This window comes from Euwallacea fornicatus, chromosome 19 (genome assembly GCF_040115645.1).
Source record: "Euwallacea fornicatus isolate EFF26 chromosome 19, ASM4011564v1, whole genome shotgun sequence".
Classification (NCBI taxonomy): domain Eukaryota; kingdom Metazoa; phylum Arthropoda; class Insecta; order Coleoptera; family Curculionidae; genus Euwallacea; species Euwallacea fornicatus.
The window spans coordinates 2,099,995-2,123,598 of NC_089559.1; the positions used below are offsets into that span (position 1 = coordinate 2,099,995).

The 23,604-nt window shown below is 35.9% G+C and overlaps 1 protein-coding gene and 1 long non-coding RNA gene across 5 annotated transcripts in view; one reads left to right on the forward strand and one right to left on the reverse strand.

Moving 5' to 3' along the window:
* Nucleotides 1–23,604, forward strand: part of LOC136345455 (uncharacterized) — a 159,297-nt gene that overhangs the window by 19,081 nt on the left and 116,612 nt on the right. For both annotated transcript variants that reach the window (XR_010733145.1, XR_010733146.1), the window contains exon 2: nt 4,773–5,044. This is a non-coding gene — a long non-coding RNA (uncharacterized lncRNA). The remainder of the gene's footprint in view (nt 1–4,772; nt 5,045–23,604) is intronic.
* The window catches only part of LOC136345453 (uncharacterized), a 39,852-nt gene continuing 18,710 nt past the window's right edge, over nt 2,463–23,604 (reverse strand). For 2 of the 3 annotated variants that reach the window (XM_066293780.1, XM_066293781.1), the window contains exons 2-5: nt 8,105–8,156; nt 4,801–4,936; nt 4,561–4,697; nt 2,463–4,043 (exon numbers count right to left, since the gene is read on the reverse strand). In XM_066293780.1, coding sequence (XP_066149877.1) covers nt 3,573–4,043; nt 4,561–4,697; nt 4,801–4,936; nt 8,105–8,156 — 796 coding nt within the window. In that variant the 3' untranslated portion in view covers nt 2,463–3,572. Of the gene's footprint in view, nt 4,044–4,560; nt 4,698–4,800; nt 4,937–8,104; nt 8,157–11,009; nt 11,200–23,604 lie in introns of those variants that run through there. The other variant, XM_066293779.1, reaches the window with a different exon arrangement.

The following is a 23,604-nucleotide window of genomic DNA, read 5'->3' on the forward strand; positions in this document are numbered from 1 at the left end:
CAGTGACTGGTTTCAATATAAGTAATGGGCGTCGCGTTCGGAGGAATATCTTTATCGGTCAGCACTTGCCTTATAAATAGATAATCACTGGTGATTAATGTAACTATTCTCTGTATGTAGCAATCAGCCATTTGCATAAGTCAATAAAATGCGCCATTACTAAATTAAAAGCCCGCAAGTTGAAGATCAAAAACGGGTTTCTATAGTTCTCTTTTTTTCCCGGGAAAGACAATAATAATTGAGTTTGTGGTAATTTATGCACCTCTTGCTTCATTATTTAGTATTCCGTCGAAAAATCCTAATTGCTGAATAGATCAATTTAAATTGTTGTTTCTGACGTTTCCAATTTATGAGCCCATTATGAGGTTCTTTATTTTAAGCATGGTCCTAGATTATTTATTTTCAGGATTTCTTAGAAAATTACCGAAATTGCGAAGTGCTCTCCTTGCTGAGATTCAGAATTGTTTTTAATTTGTAATTTATTTTTCACAAAAAATTCGTAGAGAAATGAAGGAAAGGCCAATTTTCCGCTCATCATTTCCTTGTTAGTCAAAATAATAATTTTTCTAATTTCGACCTTCATAACGTGGATCTCGACCATTACAGTCAGTGAATATCAATGGCGGATCTTCAAAATAGAAAATCATTTATTAGACAATCTTCAACTCATACTTATTTAAGATATATTTTTTCCCTTTCCTCATGTTCCTAAAATTGTTACATGTTTGATACACCACTGGCTTTTATGGAGCTCATAAGAAATAGAGCGGAAATTGTCGAGTTCTTAGTATTCAATACCGCAGTGGCGGTTGAGAAATAGAATTCCTCAAAAAAGATTTCTGTAGCTTTAGTTTTCACTTCAGATTCACACCGAGATTCGGATCATCCGATTTTATTAATTTGGTGGGTGAATGATATGATACATTTCGCTGAGGTGAAGGGTTTTATCAGAATTTCACTCACTTTCTACTGATAGTGTTCCTACAAACTACAAATAACAAAATTCAATTCCAGCCCAGTAGTACCCACACAATACCCAGTAGAACACTTGTTTCAACGGTGGCTTCCCCAGACAGAAACGAGATTCTTATCTCGGTGAAGAGCACTTGTTGTTTACCTTCTTTGCATCTTCTCTGTTGACTTTGCGCTTGATTATAACAGTTTTTATTTGTTTAACGGCAATTCTTTAAAAGTTTTATTTGATTTCTTTTATTAACTACATGTTGAGCCATTCATTCATATCTCGATGCCAAATGCCGTTTTTCTTCATCAGTGAAGTGCGGTCGTGAAGTAACTGAGGCGCTAGTTTACACACTTTGTAACCCGAAAGCCGCTGCTGGGAATTAATCTGTAATAAAATTTAAATACGAACATAAAACGGCAAGAACCCATAAAAAGAATTAAAAGCTGCTAAAATCGTCGTTCACACGCAAGCGAGGTTCCGCGGATATAATAACGATAATTATTAAACGGTGATGGTTTAGCCCTGGTTCCATGTGGGTGTGATGGGTTTCGCATTTTACAAGACCGACTTTAATATATGATGAAATAATGGACATACGCTGGCGCCACTTGCTAGTTTATTTCGTTGTTTTTCTCATGACGCAGGGATCATGGAAAGTGTGCAATTGATGGGTGATTAAAACGAATATTTTACGTTTTTTGGGTCAAGTCTTTGACCAATTAGGGACAGTTAGATAGGTTATCAAAAATTCTTCTAGAATATCGGACATTCACTCCCAGGAATATTCAATGCCAATCACGAAATTTAGTAACAAGAGACCATTTTAACGATGGGAACTATGCACTGCTCCTTCTGGCTCCAAACTTCAAATTTTCACTCCAGTGTTCCATAATTGTTTCGTCTTCGAGAGTGGATCTTATTGATTACCTAGCAATACCTTATATTTTCATGCCCGAAACTTCACGCAATTGTTAATATGATGGCTTTAATCTTCATTTTATCCTATTAATTGCTATACTGGCAACAGTGAATATGACTACCTGCTACATATTCTATTTTTTGCTCAAAGCTACATGTTTTAATTTTTTTTTAATCACGTTGCTGCAGACACTTCTTTACCACTTTTCCATGAACGTACACTACCTACACTTATTGCTCTACACGTTAAAGATTTCATATTACTTTCGACATCAATAATACACTCCAAGTTTCTTCGATGTGTTGAGCGAAGTCGAATATCAGATTTTTTTTGCTTTCAAATTTATTTATTTGCACTCAAATTGGCCCACTGCAATTAATGGACTATCACTACATAACTCTGGCCCAAATTACACCTGTAGCTCCAAATTTTGACCCAGCCAGACGGATGTCCATGGATGAATAACTCCATTATACCCTTGTTCCAAATTATGTATCTTTGGTGTTAAATCTGGATACCGTGTTTGTATTTGTGCCAGGTGTTGTCTCAGGGTTATTAGATAAAAAAAAAACTCAAAGCTTCAGTTACTGACTCTTTTATTGCAAACGGACAGTAAATATGGGACTTGGAATGTAAATATAGTATAAGGACACATTTCTACAACAGATCTTACATCGAATTACATACATGAGCGAGGCCGTGATATAATTACAAAAGAAATACATAGAAAATTACATATTGTCCTAACGTACTAGAATCTACTTGTTTTTACATACAAGGCAGTCAAGTGAAACTATCCAAAGCTGAAACATTTTTTGGTAACTATTGTCTTTTGAGATTTAAGTACTTGTTTGATACGAAATGCGGTACTGCAAAGCGCCCTTATGCTTCGAAAAAATGTTGCTGCAATTAGGCTTAAACTTAATATGCTTAGAGTCATATTAAATCAAGATTTACTGCATTATTTCGTTATCTATTTGGTACTGCGTTATTGAAGCTGACAAAAAACTTGAGAAATTTCCCCATTAAAACATGGAAAATGAACGAGAATAGACTTAAATCATACACCTAATACATCCATCAAAACTTCGTCTACTCCCGTTTTAAGGACTATTGTCTGCAACGACCCTGATTGGTTGAAGGGACATTAGTCCGGCAAATTAGTAGCCATTTCAAACGATAGTCCGGGCAATTATTTACAAAAATAAATAGAAATATACATAAATCTGCAATAAAACACCTCACAGAGGTAAAAAATGGTGGGGGTATAGTCAGTTTTGATACTTAGCGGCCTCCTCAGACTATCTGGACAAAACTGACTATTTCTGCCTGGCTATAACTTAGAAAATACAGTTACAAAAGAATATTAAAATATAGAAAAATAAATTAGGTTGCGTAGTATAAAAACATTTTAGTAGTAATTTGTACAATCATTTACATAAATTTAAAGACTTGCCAGTCTAACTCGGCTTATCCTAGAATACTGACGCTATATGGACATTCCCTATATCTCCTGACGCAAGTCAAATAATGCAGAATACTATTAGATATAATAAGCGTATACAGAGAACGTTAAAATACTTGGTGTAAGTACTGGGTGTTGAATAGAGTCTTATGACTTGCGCAAACTCACAGACTAGCAAAACACCTAAGGGATAGTGCGTAGGTCTCGATAACAGGGCAGAAAAGTCAACCTAGTTTGCGCAGGCGTTTTTTTAGTTTCTTGGGCCGAATCTCACATTTGGACTTCGCTTCTGCGCACTTGTATTTCAGTTCGGGCATACGTTGCGTATTGCCCATACACAAAACTGCATATGCTTCACTGCAGCAGTCTTCCTTGGACTCGAAATAAACTATATGCTTATCTGAGACTGCGCATCGGTTCGCGTGGATTGCGTGTTTGTGTCGCGAGACTCTGCTCTTGTCCTCCATTCTCCTGTTGCGCAGCTGCAGGGACTGGGACTGACACTTCTCCAGCCTCTTCGGCGACATGCTGCGACCTTTCTTATCGAATTGCATCACCATTTCGTCATGGCCAGCCAGGTGGAGCTTGACGAAAGGAGTCGTAGATGCGTTGGATGCGTTTCCGCCTTTGTCGTGGACGTTGTCGGAAAATTTGCACAGGGGCCAGTGTCCCCTTCTTTCTATGGCGTTATGGGTCTGGAAGAGAAGAGATCTAAGATTAGACTTAGGGATAAAGTGTAAGAAGATAACGAGAAAATCTACTGACTATCTTATCAGCGCGCGAAAAAACTCGGAAACCTCAGAATCCAAGTGGTTTTGAAGAGTCAAGACAGAGATAGTTGGACTATAGATTCTGCGGTTTCTATTAACTTAATTGACTTCAACGCAGGTTTACGAATCATTGCTGTAGAACATTTCTCACTTTTCGTACAGATGATTGAACTAATCTGAAATCAATTAGAAGATATTTATTCGCTCATTCGAATAACCTGAATTAGGCTTGGGTTGGCACTTTGACGTATCTACGTCTATCCCCTATCCATGGACATGGCTAACCTATGCTCAAAATTACCAATCTCCAGAATTTATACATTTATCAGCAAATGTTTGCTGTTGCCACTAACCTCAACTAACATACGTTTGGCAGATTTATCTGATTAACCACAACTAATCTCTGGAGACTTCTCTATTCATTCAACCCTTTTTCACTTACCATTGTCGTCATTGGTCCGTTGATCTCCTTCCAACACAGAAACCGTTGGGTGTTTGGTTCGAAGAGGTAAAAAGCTTTATCTGCTGAAGATGGGTTTTCACCCATCGTAGATATCTTGTACATATAAGTCTTATTGCCTGGAAAAGAGGCCAAATTATAAAAAATTGATTGATTTTATATTTTCTATATTTTTTATATTATTTGTTTTACAGTATTTTCACAAAATCGGAGGATGCTTACTTGAATCAGCATATATTTGTTTGCTCTTGGGATTGACGGTAACGAAGCCTAGGTCATTGTTATACACGTGAGTTTTCCATACTGGACCAAAGCATATCTTTTGGCTTTGACCGCTGGCGCACTGTTGAAGACTTAGCTGAAACAAAGAGATGAAACATTGAAGTCGCATTGATAACCAAGAGACCCAGATTATTGCTGAAACATCAAGAATCTCATTTAATTGACGAACTTCCAGACACAATGAGTAAGTATCTCTCTACTTGATCGCTATCTTCAAATTATTGATCTAAAAATACGATTTTCCATCCGGAATTGTGACAATAGTTGTTTGACGTATTAAATTGCCCTCTTCAATATATTTTAACGTGTTGTTTCTAATACTTAAAATAGATTGAATTGGCGTCTACGGTGTTTATCTGCTTTACTTTAAATTTTTTTGAGGGAATTAAAGGATTGATAGCAGTTAATCCTTGTTTGTTCCTTTTGTTAGCATTAGATAATCTTCCCTAGTACATTGTTTTTCTATGATTTTAACTCCAAGGAAACTGCAATTCTGCCTTCCTTGGTTGGGCACTTCCAACCACCTTGACTTTTAACGAAGCCAATCAGTTTGTTAATTGATTTATTAATTTTCTGACATTTTACGTACAAGACTAATATGCTTTATAAATGGAATACCGTGACTAATTACCATGCGCAAGAGAGACAACGAGTTATGAACCACTCTGAACATCACTGTTTCTTATTGAGTACATGCAATATGATATTTTCGGCATTATTTATGAATGTCTTTTTAGAAAGGTCTCTCGATCATCGTTAAATGAAACGTCTAAAGAGGAATTTTCTTCTCTATGGGATGTTAAAAGAGAGAGAAAATGGTGTAAATGTGGTTGAGACGTAAGAAGTGCTCTTGAACGAAATAATGGCACGTAAGTTTCAAATTCACTACTTGACCTCAAAACTTCACATTTTAACTACCGTCTCTCTTTAATCAGCAGTAAAATTGGGAGTGCGAGTGAATAGAAACGTGTTCTATTTACTAATCACTTGTACGTATCCCCCACCATGACTTTCTCTCAAATGACGGCGACGTTTTGAACTTGAGGCGATAAAAAGGTACAAGTAACCGTGCAATTTGTGGAAATCTTAGATATTACGGTATCTGTCCACAATGATCTTTAATATTACTGTATCTGTTCAAGTTTGCTAATACTGTGCGAGCAGGACAACGGTCGAATTTAGACAAAGAGCGATTGAAAGAAAACCATTCAGAAGTATTTTTTGACTGATTCAAATATGAATATCTTTATGAATGTTTTCTTTTTCTCTGAGCTAGGAGGCCAAAAACTTCTTTTTTTTGCAAATTTTTGAAACACATTCAATCTTTAGGGCTGTGCGCTCACAGAGTTAGGAGAACAGTCCCAGAACTACCGGTCGTAACACTTAAAGGAAAAAAATTGGAAAATATTACGTTATTGCTCAATATGGTCTCCTTTGAAATTAACACACTTTTCCCTTTTATACCCTCTTTATAGTACGAAGCTTCGTATATTGCAAAATAGGCATCATCCTCGGACTCAAACTCTATTTTTGGCGAAACTCGTTTCAACGGGGCAATTTTTTCCAATTTGAAAATAGAAAATTATCTGAGGAAACTAAATCTGGCGAATAGGGTGGATAAGCGAAAAGTTCGAAACCAAGTTGATTGATTTTGGCCATCGCGATGACGCAAGTGTGAACTGATGCCTTGTCTTGACAAGACTTTCTTTTTCGCTAAATGCGGTCGCTTTTGACGCCATCACCTTCCCCGCAGATGAAACGGTTGTCCCCTTCTTTGGAGCCGATTCTCCCCCCTTTGAGTCCATTGTTTTGATTGCTCTTTCCTCTCAGGCGTGAAATTATGGACCCATGTTTCATCTATGGTTATGAATTGATGCAAAAACTTTTGTTTGTTGTTGCGAAACTTTGCCAAACACTCGTTTGCGACCTTCTCACGGCAATGTTGTTGTTCATCTTACGTACACCTCTCTCATATTCAATTTTTCGGTCAAAGTGCGATGAACAGTACTTTTTGAAATGCTTATCATGTTTGCTAATTCGCAATTTTAGCTGACGGTCGTCCAGTACAGTTTTGTGGGTTTTCGCCATAATATCTGATGGGGTCAAATCCGGAGTATCATCAGGTCACGAACCACTGCGGAGTTCGTCTTGATAACTCTGTCACCCAATATTTTATAGTTGCTAATGAAGAATCGGATTCCCGCAGAGTGTAATCTAACTTCGTTTTGATATTCGACGGACGAACACCTTCCAAATTAAAGTATTAAATCTACGTATCGACGACCACTTTTTCCATGTTCCATGTTCACAAAATCTCTAGAACTGTTCACTAAAACGGTTTAAACATAAATCCAAATCCAAATAACACCCTCACAGTTTAAACATAAGCTTTTTAAGGTTAGGTTAGGTATTTTAACAATAAAAAAAATCGTCATCTGTATGTCAGGTCAGATACGTCTGGGACTATCTTCGTCTAGGTGAAGTAGATGCCACTACTGCACACTTACTCATCAACTCGATGCAACCACCCAACTAGATTTATTTTAAATGATGAAGCCCACTACTCATACCTTGCAAACATCTGAAGGAATCTACAGAAATTTGCGAAAACTGGATGAAAATTAAAAACTGTACCGAACGTTGCCCGCCAATCCACATAGCGTGGGAATCAGACTTAATTTGGAACGCCCGATGCAGACATCGTAGGAAGTTGAGTGAATCATATGAAATACTTAAGCTCGGCATGTGGACTTGGACCGTGGAAAGTGGTCTGAATTAAATTCATTTATCGAATTTCGCCCAACGACTCGAGTGAAACTACATAATTTAGTGAAAATCTGAGAGGATATTGTTGTGGTTGAGAAATTGTTGTAGAAGTTAAGAGTGAGAAACTTCCTCAGCGTACCAAGCATGATATCGCGGAAAGCTTTTGGAATTTAAAAAATTCGGATAACATTAAATATATAAAACATTGTTAAAATTTAAATGCAAAATTCTATCCACTTAATCGCCACGAAAAACTGATTTAATCTGCCTCTTTTTATGGATATTTTAATATTGCTCCAACGGATGTGGGATCCTGACTACATTCCCAAACTTAATCTGTAACTTTAAATATTGTGGAAAGCCGATGGAGTTTATCCACGTAGAGCGTGCACTCGCTGAGAGAACCCGCCTGATTACACTATTTAACGCTTTCATTTCGAATTCTTTAAATATTCTTTAAGTAGATATGTCAACTTACCATAATAAGAAAAATCAGAGCCTGTAACGCCTTTACTGGTAGCTTTAATTTCCTGTAACAAAAGAAACGTGTTAATTAAAAAATGCACTCGATATCGCTATTAATGAATTAAATTTAATTAGTCTTCCAGGCAAGGATTTTTGATGATCTTTTGAAGTTTCCCGTGGATGGAATTTTCCTAAACTATTGATTAGATACATCCTTACTTGAAATTCTAAATTTATTTTTGAAAACATTAGACTTATTTGAATGAAGTACAGAGTAACCAATTAATGTCTCTGCAAAGGACGTATAGGTAAAATATGTTTCAGGTCTCGCGATATCAGGGTACCTTCATAGCATACTCCAAGAATCTTTTCAATCTTTAGTAAGCATGTGGGAAGTCCAATAAATTGACCGACTTTCGGGCAGATGAAACCAGTTTATCAAATTTGTTTCAAATGGTATTTGACCTATGATCCTTAGTTGTTATCCTGTCAAAATTAAGAAAATTGAAACATGCCCGGTTTGATAAATTAATAGACTTGTTTATTTCGTGTCTGATAACATCTCGGGGTGTCTAAAAATCAAATTTCCAACTAGATTAACCTGCAAAAGATAACCTAAATCCTTGAAGTAATTGAGCGCAGGTAAGTAATTTAGTTCTCTGAAATTTTCAGGGTGCGATCCAAAAGTCGGCATATTGTGGGTTCTCTATGATGACAAAATTCGTTGTTTTGGGGCCACCAAAACGAAAGCGTAAATCCCGTTATTTTGGCTTGTTAATTATCAATTATCGTGTTTGTTTTGAAGTATTAATACCATTTAATTTATTAGTGCTGATAGAAAAAAGTGCGCAATACTTGCCACTACAATGATTAACAAATATCTCTGGAAATGTAAACATTTTAGCAATTTATTCATTAGTATGCCGTGTTGAGTCAGATCCAGTTTATTTTATATTTTTTAATTTTGAAATGTCACACTTTGCCTTAATGGAAAGGATTTAATGAGATATTTTCACGGTCGAATAGAAAAAAGTCGTCGATGTGTCGGCTTGAACGGGGGTTACTGCTCCTGTAGAAAAAGGGTATGAAACCCTTCCACTGCGGCCACCTTGTAGAAAATATCAAAGAATTCAATTAAGGATTTATCGATTTTGAAGTCATAAATGAGGAATTCAATTTCATTTGAATATGCCCCTTTATCGCATTAAATTTTCACACCGCCTGCTGCAACAGGTTATTGCCGGTTTTCATTTTGCCTCTTTAATAGTGTCTTTTTAATTAAGACAGGACAGTTAAATTTAATCTTAATGCAGATATTGAGACCGTTTTCACTTGTCACAACCAGAATTTTTATTATTCCTTGGTAGGTCCGTGGCAGTCGCCGGTACTGCAGAGTCAGAAAATTACCAATTTCTCTGCAACGTCGTCTGTTCAAATTCGAATTTTTGTATTGTCATTTAAACGCATTTAAAAATTAAAACATCACAAACGCAAGAAACTCTAATAAGATTTTTCAGCTTTATCGTATGGCGAACCCGCATCCACGCAGTTCGCCAAAGCCGGTGTTACAATACACATTCCGAAAAGGTAATAAAAGTGCACCATTTACCTTGTTAAAATATTTTTGTTGCAAAACGGTACGATAAGGAGGAACTATAGAAATAATATAAAAATTCCTCACACTTGCGTAAAAGCCCGAATTACGAGCATTAATTTATGTATTTTTAGAGATTATCGCAAAACACCCAGGAATTCCGGCAATTTCGAGAATTAATTGTACTGATAGGTATTAAATTAGTGCTCCTGCGTTGATTTTACTGAAACATTAAACTTCAATTTGACGAAACATCTATTTTTGCAACAATAGATAGTTAAAACCCATAGAGTGACGTGTATATTTAAAATAAAAAAACATATTAAGTTGGTTCGGAATCGAATTCGAAATTTTTTAAAGTAAGCCTGGCACACCTCTGCCTCTTAGACCGGGCACGCCTTTGGTTTCTAAGGGATGAAGATGGCAGTATCCTTGGGTTCATTACAGTATTAAAGATATTATGAATTTACACTGGTAGAATTTGATAAGGTGGTCTTGAACGTCTGTATCTTTGCACGTACATATATATATATAATCCCATAAGCAGTGGCGGCGTGTGCCCATTTAAAATATATTTAATGCGACGACAACTGAATGATTTAATTCTGATTTGGAGAGTTGCTAAAAATATTTCCAGATTGAATTCCAAATTTCAGCTGTGCCAACAGAAACGTGAAGGTGCAAAAATTAAGTGGAAAAAATCTTTTACAATTATCTGTTCAACTTGAGTGGCACACTGTCGATGAGGACAAAAATTTGCCATTGACAACAGTTTCTACATAAAATGCTGTTTTCCTGCTTGTTTAGCACAGCAAGCAAGAAATTATTATCCGAACTGACCCTCTATGCTTAAACCGAAACCTGCACATATCAAGATAGGGAAATTTGCAAATAATATTTAACCAAGCCAAGCACGCTATATAGGCACTTTCATCAGGCATTTTTGCGAAGAATTAATCATGGCATGTAAATGGGTATTTCACAAACAAATTTCCAACCTGTTTACATCACGAATGCATTCCTTCTTGCGAGAAACCACCTCACAATAAAAGTTTTCCATATTTTGTTTATACTTTTTAAGAAACACGTGTATTAATGTAATCTAGGTGCACTTTCGTGAAAATTAATATTTATTCCTGGAAATCGCGAGCAACTTTGAAGTAATTTATGAAGGAGGAGATAAGTGTTTTTGATCATTTTGAAAGTCAACTTTTTTGGTGTGGCTGACGGCGTTTCCCGTCTCATCCAAAAGATAGGTAATGTAAATGTAAGAGAAAGACATGCGTAATACATCACACTAAAAAATTTATTTTAAAAAAGCAACCTTTGGTGTCTGCTAAGTAACTTCTCCAGATTTGGCACCATATCCACCAACACGCGACCACTACCGATGCCGAACACTTATTAGTGGCAAATTTTGTTCCGGTTTTGTTCATTTCGTTGTAACAAGTACCCAAAGACGCCATGGATGTAAGCAGATACATTTTGAGAGTGAAGAAAAAATGGTTCCGTCGCGTCTCAGAGACGGTACATCTCTGGTATTCCTTGAAGTGTTACTTAGTCCGATGTTTACATCGTAACTTATCACGTTGTTGCCAAGTCGACTTAGAGTGTTATCGATAAAATATTCGCATCTAATCGATGAATGAGGTATTTTAAATCGATAATCCTAGCCATAAAACCTTTATTGTTGTGGCGTTTTTAATTGAGCGAGTGAGTTTAATTCGTGGGAAACGAATATCAACACAGATGCGGATGGAAGTATTTTCCATCTGCCTTTCCATGAAAGTGTTGGCTCTAAAGGTTCGGTCCGAAGTAAAAAAAAATCACAAACAGTTTCGTCCTTTGATTGCGATATGTGATGCTCTGGAAGCAGGAAATAGCGATGAGGAAACAGCCATTGTATGATCTGCTTAATTCCCTCACGGAAAGTTTTAATTTAGAACCCATATTCTGGAAAACTGGGTAATTTCAGACTCCCCATAAGGAAACAACTTCCTCAGAACTTTTACAGATTTACAATTCGGCTTTCCTTGATCATTAAATTGTGAATGTGTAAAATAATTGACTTATCAAATGAAATGACTTTCAATTTTGGCCAAAGAGATGAATTTCTGCAAACTAATGTGTAGAGAAACCTTTATTCAGTTAAAGAGGAAAGTAGAGGCTGAAAAAGATGATGAAGCAAATGGTAAAGATGATGGAGAACGCCATGGAAGCAAAGTACCAAATGAAGTAAGTGAAGAAAGAGAAAGATGAAATATTTCACGTTATAACCTTCAATTTTGGGTAAATGAGGTGATGATGGAGACGAAGAAATAAAATACTTGATGAAGCAAAGCGAAATAATTTGATAGTTTCTGAATTTCTCCCTGGTTTTTCACTGACCTGAACTATCCTAAACTCACCTACAGGTAATCTGATTTGTCAGGATAGTTCAAATTAATCCAACAAATTCAACAACAGACAAATCCATGGTCGAAGCAGCTCAAAAAGGTTCAAACAGAAGAAAGTTATATTGTCGTCGAAAATGGGTGATTATAGAGTTTTCTGATTAACTTAAATAATTTTGAGACCGAGTCAGGACGGACAGTACGTGCTAGAACGTTCTTGAAGGATCTAAAAAATTCTAGTTGCACTTCCACCATTGTTGTCGGCTTGTCGCAAACTTCCCCATTTACAGGATAGTTCCCACAACTGCTCAGATGCAAATCGCATTAGAAATTGCTCACCAAATGAATACAATAAATTTGAAACAAAAGCCGTGTACAAGACCAAAACTGTTGAAGCAATAAAATTTATACAGGTATCGGATTTGGGTACTTAACATAAGTCCCTTGTAAGAATGATGTTTCCGATGAAATATGTCGCTGATGGATTTAGGAATTTTGTCTTTTATTGTGTAAACTGATGCCTGCGTGTGGGACGTGCTTATATGGAAATTTCAACTTGTAAGTACCTCACCTTCAGCTCACATTATTTTCATGTAAATACTCCGTTCGCTAAAGGTTTAGCACTTAATGTCATGTAGAGTCGAAATAAATAAATAATCTCAAATGATGCAAGTTTTAAATGGCTTAAAGTTCAATTACAAGAATCGAGTCATTAATATAATGAAGATTAATATCGATTTTTATAAATAATGTTCTCAACTCGCGTACCGAAAAATGTTACATAACAATTCCTGTTTCGTAATGATAAATGGTTAGAGGAGAGTATTATTGATTTCGAGTATCGATTACTTGTGGTTCACTCCCACAGAGAGTGCTATAAGGGTAGGCATAGGAGTATCGTGTTCAAGGTGTTGTCTAGACGTATCAGAGATTGCAGGACATGACTGGAGTGTTACTACTTAATCGATAATAATTAAGGCGTAATTAAATTGCAAAAAATTCGGTTTGAAATACTGCTTGATACCATTATCTTGACAGAGTTTTCAACAACGCATTCCATTTATTATCCCAGATGGCGTCAAGATTAAATAGTTCTTTTGAGCCCGAAGTCCATTGACACTGTCCATCAATAAAAATTTATCCTCTGTAGTTAATTGCAGATTAGCACCTTGTGTAGTGTGTAGTAGTGTCATAGCGATAAGTTTTTGAAGGTAACGCACTAAAACCCAAAAGCTCTTTCCGAAGGTATAAAACTGAACCGATTGGAACCTATACAGAAATAGATTCCGATTTCATTTATTGCCCTTCAATCAGTTCACAATTCCTTTTAAGAGAGATACAGATTAAAATGGGAAGAGCGTGAAAAAGCCGATAATTCTCGTTGCTTTTAATGAAGCCCTGATATCAACGTATCGTAAGCTATTATGTTATTAGGTGACAGGGTAGGCGCCTGTTAAAAACATTAGCGTTCAACACATGTCCGACGACGTAATTGAGAAAAATGTACTAAAAGCGTTGCCACTGTGATGTATTTTCAATATTCCTTAGGAATCTTGCTGGAAGTGTTAAATTTCACATCCTTGAATTGAGAAGTTTTTTTCGAGCTCTGTAAACATGTGTGAATGAGTTTGGATTAGTGTAAGTTAATCCAGTGCACCTGCTGTCTCCTACTCAATCAAGTTTTATTAATTTAATTACTTAAAAAGCGGTAAATAATGTGTTTTTACTGCTGGAGGTAGGAAACAGAAATTGCTACATTTTATATCAGTATTTGTTATGTCCACATTATTTGTTATGAATTGATGACCGCAACTATAATTGTTTAGACCAAGGGTTACCAGACTACGGTCTGCGGGCCAAATCCGGCCTTTGACACTTGTCCACGAGGCCGACAATCAAATTAATTGTGAAAAAATTTACAATTATTGAGCGAGTTAAATATTAATGTCACATCAAAGTGTATCGAACATTTTCAGTCAACAGGCTGTTTGAAGAAATGGTTAATTTAATACACGTGATGTCTGTCGCAGGTCCTCCAGTGAATTTTCAAAAAAATCTGAATTTAACCATAGAGAATTTTCGTTAACGTATTGAATCTGCGTAAGGCAATTTGTTGTAGCACACCGAGTTGCGATCATCGAGCTGTGCAAAAGTGCTAAACCGATTCTTTGAGTTACGAAATGGAATTGATGCAATGATGAAGGGAAAATTAAGGTCAGTTCTATAAATTTAAAATTCCTTATAGCATTTTCCACTGACGTAACTGGTCATCTTAAGTCTCTTAATGTAAACTTACAAGGAAGAGGAAAACTTGTCTACGAACTCCTTTTTTTATATTAAATTATTTCAAAGTTCCTTCTTTTCAAGTAACAATTGCAGCAAAAGTATTTTTCACATTTTTATTCTTGCAAAAATTTACAGAAAATTGTGAAAAACAAATTTTCATTTTCAGCTCTAAGTTGTGTTAAAAATATTGTACTGTTAGAAAACGAGTTACATATGCGGTTTCAAGGTTTTGTAGATATAAAAAAATATTCGTTTTGTTCCAAAATCTGTTTGAAGTACTTCGTGACGAGTGGTTGATGTGAAAATAGAATTACCATTGATAAATATGTAATCTCACAATTCTCTAGATTCTCTATTTTGTAATGAAAATTTAACTCACTTTTATTTTTGGGTACCAAAAAATAAGTGTAGCAATAATAGAAATTTTGCTAAAAAATGATTTCTATTTTTGTAACAACTTACGTTTGTGAACAACATTTTTCCAAAGTGAATTATGTAAAACCAAAAACCGTTCAATACTGATTGATAGCTATTCGAAAACTGTTTTGACCATTAACACCAAATATAAATAAAATAATTGGGAGATTCATAAAGCAAGCACATCAACATTAAATATTTATGTTTGTGTATATCTATTTGTATTTTTTCTTTGATAATTTTATCTATCTTTATAAACAATTGAAATTTAACAAAGTATTTTGTTAATATTACTTTCGTATAGAACTTTATATCCGATCCGCTCATATATTCATATGTGGCCTGATATTCAAAAAGTTTGGGGACCCCTGGGCAAGACTTTCAACCATAAGAAAGCCCTCAGTTATCGAACATTTAAAATATTTTAGAACAAAAATTTTAATGCCTAAACCACGAATTCCTAGTTAAAAGTTCAAATTAATATCAAATGATTGTGTAAACCAGTGGTGTAGAGAGACCCATCATGGCATAGACAGCCAAAATTCGAAATACTTTTTATGACAGAAAAAGGGCCCATTTTTAAATAAGTGCATCGCTTTTTCACGTTTCAGAATCGAAAAATGTAGCAATTTTCTTTTTTTTTTCTTTGGAAGGCAGTGAAATGGCGCGAGCTAAAACTTGCTCCAGGACTGATGCCAGATATTACGTTCTGATAGGAAAACCTATAGACCCTTTCCTAAAAAAATTAAGTGCTGATACATCATCATCATCATCATCAACGTATCTCCCACAACTTCGTGGCATTCTTTCGCCTCGGGCAGGACGACAAATCAATTAGTAACCCAATAAATCGAACATAAAATCCTGAAAGCTGTAGCTTTCAGAGATAACATGTAAAAGTGTTCAAAACCTCTGTGGGAATTCACCGAACCGAGTATACCATTTAGATGTTAATACGGCATTGAAAGACAATAATCACCAGAACCGTACAATTCTCATAGTAAAGCTAAGATATTGTTCGGTGAGTGAATCATACTATATTGACTCAACTATGAAGAATTGAATTTTTCGGGTTTCTCTGGGTTAATTAAATTACGAAAATGCCGCAGCCCCAAGGTGCGGTCACCTCCATAAAATAAAAGAAATATAGCCCAATTTAGCTATCACTTTTAGCCGATTCCCATGGTGATTTATTCGAAATGAGAGAAGAATCAGGCCACCCAAAAACTGAAAGGTTGTGACTCAATTCCAGGTAAATCGTCTAACAGAAGTTCAAATTGGGCCCACCAGTTTCGCTTTTTGGGGCTACCAATCACGTAATTTCCACAGGTAAAAATTTAGGTAATAAAAATATGGCACCTAAATCCTTTTATGTCGGTATTAACTTTGGTCAAAGTACGAGGTGTTAAACCTTTAACAGGTACCCTCGAGTCAATATTATTTTACATCTAATAAGGCCCTGTGTCCGACTGATAAAGAATAATGAAACAGTCAGTATAAAAGGACCTAAATGCCCAGTCGAATGTGAAGAATTAGTTCAGCTTGGTACCTTGTCAGGCGCTCGCCCTTTATGAAATCAACATTCGAAATAATCCTTTCAAAGCTGTTCGCTTTATCGGATTTGGTCCTTTCACCGTTCCTTTTCAGCCCTCAGTTATAGTGTAAAGACAAATCCCGCCAACTGAGAGATTAGAAGAGTATAAATAATATTTTGAATGGTAACAGCTGACCGGAAAAATTCGAAGGTCGAATTGTTTTGTGACCCTTTACAGGTGGGATTTATGATCTAAATTATGATATCATGATTAAAGATCAGAGGAAGATAAGACGAGGGTGGGAAAGTGCGTGAGAAAGAAAGAGACAATACGAGATACGTAGTGTAGAGCAGCGAGGGCAACTAAAGAAAAACGAGAAACTGAAAGAAAAAAAATGTTCATAGACATGTGGAGGAGCAGCAGATAATGGAGAAAATAAAATTTTGGTCCTTGGGGTAAGAATAAATCTTTGTTTCCCACATTTTTAAGACTTTTCATACCCAACAAAGTATTAAAAACTCTTCTCTCAGAAAGAGCTGAACGTTTGGATTTTAAGTTCAGGGCACTTACTCAGGTCTGCTCTTAAGCTACGTGAGAATATCGCTGTCGTCGGCATGGAATTACGCGTAAACATGATTTTCCGCCATGACCTACCAAAAATAACTCGTTTTATAATTGTTATGCAGGGCACTATTTGGGCTTTCACTTCACTTCAGCACAGTTTTTGGTCTTTTTCTTTTCTTTTGACACAATTTAGTCTTCATCCAATGAAAGACTATTGTCACGTGCCGTTTTGAAGTTTTCAGACTTTCGGACCACCGAAATCGGGATTTCAGAGTAATTTTCGGAAATTCCCAGTACCAACATTTGTTCCAGGTGCGCTCACCAGGGGCCCTCGGATGAGTGGGTGTCTTCGGGCACATCCCGCTCCCAACATTTTGCGTAAGCGTTTAATAAGCCATTTCGCATACAACCGTACGAAGCCATTTTACGACCCCATTATTGCCAACATATTGACATATTTATTGACACCTTTATTGTCGATTTATTCATCGGTAAAAGGCCTAATTGCTTTTTGATTTCGAAGGCTTATTAAAATTTAATTAATGTTCTTGCTGCAGTGTACCCACCACGTTGCCCATAGGCGTTAAAATGCCCATTGATACAATAATCGCAAATACAAAGTACGAAAGACTTTATTAATTTCTTGTATCTTTTAACCTGAATTGGCACTTTCGTGGGTCACTGACTGGTATTGTTTGGTTCGGGTGTGCGCTCAAGTTAGTTGCAAAACTGCGAATCCTGCAAAAGCATTTTTTCAGACACTGAAAGAATTAGCTGGGTTTAAATGAGTCAGCTGCAGCACTCACTGGCAGATTTAAATAAATGTAATCACCATCCGATAAGACATTCCTCATTATCTCAAAAACTAATACTGTTTGCTCTTCTATAACTAGATTTAATAGAGATTTATTAGACTTTCGGCAATTACGCATGACTTTAGCTCCAATAAATCACAATTTTAATAAACAGCTTAGTTGGGTGAAGGTATCTAGAGGTACTTATACATCTTTCATATTGCCGCTTCTGTCAGGAGGCAAATCCCCTTGGATATTGGTCATGTAAACCGGCAAGTTGGAGGTGATAATTAACAAGTCGTGAAATATTGATTCAAACTATTGTAGATTTAAGGGCTTAACAGCATGTTTCGCCACTTTCCGAAATAGCACATTTTCCTTAATATGTAACTGGCTCAATTATACCTTTAAAGTTGAGGAATTCACACCGAAAAGGCCATGATCTATTGGAATTACGCACAGGGGATGAAGCCGCTCCCCGTGGCGTTCTTTTTACCTTTTTCTGTGAAATCTAACGGGCTTAGATCCGACTATTCAGGTGTCCATAAATAAATCAGCTAATGTGTATGGGAGGGAATGAAAGCAGTTCCTGGGCAATTCGGTTATGAAACATGTTTGCCGGTTTACGGTCGCAGGGGGTGTGTTGGATATAGTTAAGGGCAAGTTTGAAAATGAAACCAGAGGCGTATCAAGTCTGTGAAATAAGTGAAAAATCAAGTTCGTGCCTTAGCTAGCAGAAACAGGCTTGCGCTCATTTGAGAGTGCCTACAAGAAAAAAATGTATATTTTTTAATTGCAGCTTTCCGAATGAACTTTCGCTGCTCCGACTTTTTTGAACATCAACACTCAAAATCTACTAATTTGTCTTGATTACAGCACGGCAAGTGACTCTTTTCTTTCTCTAATTTCCCAAAGAGCATAATCCTTCAAGTGCTCTAAGTAAACCATAAAACCCGCGCGATGATTGGTAAATAAACATTGGCGTAGATGTGTGCTAAATTGCTAACACAAAGGACGGGACTGAAAAATGCTCCAATGCAGAAAAATGTTTTAAAAAAATAACGGCGACACTGTAAATAAGTCTTTTTCCGTTCTGACAGGAAATTTGAATCTTGATTGGTATAAAATAGAGGCGTTTCAGGAGCATATTTTCTAACTTACGAAAGTTAAAAAATACTCCAGGTAGGTTCAAAACTGCAATAATGTAAATATACTTTTTTCTCTACTTTACGAGTACATATGTATGTACAAAAAAAAACACATTTTTCATCCGAATATCTGCAAACAATTATGGATTTATCGGCAAGTGGGTTTCCTTACTCAGCCGTTCCTCAAAGTGTTAACCTCTTCATTTGCAAACAAATTAATTCTCGATTTAAACAGGCGATCGTGCATCATTAATTCCAACATCCGGTAAAAGAGTAAAGAAGAAATTCTTCTTGCAAACTAAACAAATAGCACTATGGACATTGAGGATTCTCGGTGGAGAAGAGCAGTATCATGTTGGGAAAATACTCTTGCACGCCACTTAGGCCCAAAGAGTGTGAAGTTCCAAGAGGAGAAGTAAAAGTGACCCATTGGAGGCGCGGTTGGGAAAAATTCCAAATACATGTATGTAGGTACACACAATCAGGTACAAATGGTCAAGATGTAATCTTGGAGGAAACATTTCTGCACTTGGCCAGCCACACAAGAAGCCTCTTAGCAATAGCTGTTAAATAGACAAGTGCTTTTTAAATTCCGCTAATGAAGTTCTTATAACTCCTGTACCAATTAACGTATTTCAGGGGCGATACCACATAAGGAGACCCTCTTTTCTTATCACTCTCCAATCAATCAGGTTCTAGCGGCGTTCTTGTCATGACTTCACCTCTGTGTTTAAAGTGTTGTAAATAGATCGCAATTACATGGTGCCACTCTACCGTTTTGCAAATGTCCATCTCGTGTTAAATGGTAATTATTCCACTTCATATTTTCATGCGCTTTATGTTTTAAGATAAGCCGTGTTTAGTCTTGACCAATCCAATTAAAGATCGACCAGATTGCGTGTTAATTGAATCTAGAAGTTTAGTATGGATGCTGGAAGCGAAAGGGACATACTGAAGAGATTCCCTACCTACTGTGATTTTATGAAGATAATACTCTGGTAATAGCTTGCTTGGAAAACCCAGATGATGGTTATCAATCATCTCACGCAATCACTGTTTAATCCCCGTATTTTATAGTATTTTCAAGTAGTTTTAAAATAACGACAATGCGTAAATTGCCACTGAATAGCACGGATTTTTTCTGAAGATTGCGAAATCTGGACGTTCAGTAATTGAGCAGTTAATTAAAGCTCCACTAAAAGCCGCTTCTAGATTATGTTACTAGGTAGTGGTAATCTTTAGTGGATAACTACGTAGGTCCAACTTATGCACGGATTACCTTTGCTTACCTTACCTAAATTTCAATAACTTGTGATGATATTTATGGGCCCGGGGTTTTGTTTTCTCGCCTCGTGCATACACGGGCATCGCGTGATTATCAGGATCATTTTTCAAAGAGCCAAAGTGGGCTATAAAATAATAATATAGGAGGCGCCCCTTGGACATGGAAATCAACGTGAAATCTCTGCGCATTATTTACACAATGTAACACGCTACGGGCATTATTTAAATTTAATGACGGGCCATATTTTTGACAATTTAGCAACAATGTTTCACTTAGGGAAACGTCGGGAAGGCGTGGTCCATTTGTTTTATATAGAGAAAGAGAGAGGGTACTATCACAGTCTCAGAAGGTTCTTTCATAAGTTTGGAAGGTTATAAGTATTAGATGCGACCATGGTATATTATAGTTATGAAGAAGACCTGAGCTGTCTCCTATGGGCCAACACTACGCCAATATCCTAGAGTCGACCGGCTGGTCCCCGACGGGGGCGTGGCCTGGGGTAAAGAAACCGCTCGAGAAATTTGGAAATTATTCGAGAATTTCTGTTGAGTACTTGTTGTATAATAGAGGCTGTAGTTTGCCGAATCTAGTAATTTCATCTAACTCGATGGTTCCAAATTTGAGGTTTTCAGTTGACAATCCACATATTTCTGAATGGATGTATGCTTCAATCTAATCCTAATGGAAATATTTATAACTTTACCGTTAGACTACCTTCGTCCACAAATTATTATATTAATTTTGACACAATTTGCACCAATTTGGACAACATTTACACCTTCATAGACCTCCAGACCAGCAATTACTATGTGTCTACGAGGCAACAACATGTCTGAGAAAACTCTAAGCTATTTTTAAAATTTCCTAGGAGCATAATTCTTAAGTCAATAACGTTAATGAAGGTACCTACAGCTTGGTTCCACGCTAATGAAAATTGCAAACATATTGTTTATTTGCGCTAAACTACGCCGAGGATACTGGTACTATTACTGGCGTATGTATTATTTTACAGAATAAGCACCTGGTGGTGGTTTTTCTCAAGCACTGCGCATAATGAATGAACAGAGGTATTTGCAAACATTGTTAAACCGAGGAGATTAAAATGTACGTTGAATTGGATCAAAAACACGATTGTATCAAATTGCGCCGCAGTAGGTGTTTGGAGTCTTGGAGTCAACACAAATTATGATAAGTAATGGAACCTTCTCGGAAATTGACACGGGATTTTGTTAAGGCTTTTAATGGCTGTAGTCGACTGAATTCTCTTCTCTAAGAAGATTCTGTAGTTTCAATTAAGGATTCAAGGTTTTTGACGTTGAGATTGGAAAGGTCATTACTATAGTGGACGTACATTGCAAGACTACACTTATCAAAGTAAATATTTGCTTATCGGTCTCTTTCTCTTTGACAAGAAGTTTGCCGTTGTGCCATAATCACTATCTACAACGTTTTAAAATTTTGAAGCCAACGAAGATTTTATAATTGCACCACTTATACTAATACTAATTTGAATACCTTACAAGACACATACCCTCACTTTTCAATTAGTGGAAAGCAATTTAGAAGCCCTCATTTTCCGATATTAAACTTCAAGAGCATTGTGCCCCGGTTTCAGGTCATAATTTAAAGTTTGAAAAATCTTAAATGCCCCTACATTTAAAGCCATAAAAACTAACCATTAATCCTCATTTTTATGTCCATGGGAACCAATTAAAAAGCTCTCACAATTTAATTTAAAAAAGCTTCTGAGCAAAAGACAAGTTCAAAGGCCCCAATCTATAATTTAAAAATCGCAAATTTTGTTAGTTCATATAACATTACTTATTATCTCATAAAAAAGGAACACATTTTTTAATTTATAGAGCCTTCCAATTCCATAAACATATCACTTGAAGACCAAATATCCTCACTTTACAGCTTTAAAAAACATATGCTACACACGTCTTTATCACCTGAAATTCCCCTAGATTTTACATTCCAAATACATCCCTTCACAACTCGTTGCTTTACCAAAGAAAAATGTGGATTTTCTGAAATACTCAAAATATTTTTATAAATGTAACAGCAGAATCTCGGTATCGTCTTTCTTTTTTAAAGAATTTTCAGGTATTTTTAGAAGCTTCCAAGCGATATTAAAGAGAATTCTTGGAAGACTATTTGATTTTTCAAGTAAATTTTTAGAAAATTTTCGAGTTTCTTTGAATTTTTTAGGGTCTCTTTCATTACCTCTCAGGTGGATCTGAACATTTTTGGGGTTTCAAACAATTTTTAGTTAGATGAAACTTTATCAAGTAGTATTCAGAGTCCTTAATGGAATTTAAAGAAACGGTAAAGAATTACAAATTTCGAGCATTTTTTTGAAAAACAGTTAATTTTCGAGCTTCTTCAGAAGATTTAATTTCGTATCTCAAAAACTGAATTGTTATCAATTTCGTACGCTTGCACGAGCTTGACAGCCCAATCTGGGTGTCAAGTGCTTTATGGGCTTGCATAGAAACCCATAAATAAATAATTTACGACCTGAAATGCCGACACATCAATTATATGCCTAATTAATAATAAAATGTCTTCCTCGAGCAGAAGGTACCAGGACTTACATTCAAATTAACAGCTGCGGTACTTCCTCCATTCCCCGTAATTTTCAATATTTAAATTTATGCAAAACTTGCTTTTCTCATTTGTCTTTCCACTTTGTAACCAAATTTATGTACCCATTTCAAACAAATAAGGCATAATCGAAGTAAGAAATATTTTTCTTATGATACTTCCTTTATGGTTTCTCTTGTTATGAGATATACCAGTTTCTGTTGACTTAAATATTTAGACCAGTAGTCAGGATTTGTTAACTTATTATGTAAATTATGCACAAGAAAAATTTAATATTAAATTGTGACGGAGACAACAATTTTTCTTCCAAATTAATCGTTGATCTAAGCACCTGAAGTAAGAGTCTATTTTTAATGGTTTCATAACCGACTTATTAAGATATTTTTTATTTTTGTTATTACTTAATTAGCTAGTAATTCGTAAAGTTGACAATGTGACTACACCCAGTCCTTAATAAAACAAAAAACACGTAAAAATTTCTATAAATACTCCGTATGTGTAGATGTACTCGAATTGTGCTTAAATAGAATTTTTTGATAACATTGAAACTGACCTAACAATAGTAATGGTGTAATAAAGACAATGGCGTAGTTTCTGAAAAATTTATATATCAGATTCTGACAACCTTCGGCCTTGCGTCACTGATACGATTAGGAAATCAGTAACATGTGTACCGCTCTGGAACGGTGTTTAATAAGCATTCTTAAAATAAAGCTTAAAAGGAATTAGTCTAAAATCTAACCTTATCTAAGTTTTTGTTGAATATGGGTTTTTTAACTAACGTAAATTTGTAATTATATTGTATTTTTGCCATTTTTAATTCATTTTTGACCCATGAAATTTTTAACCTACGAAACTTCTGACACATTCGGATTACGCTTATGGGAAAC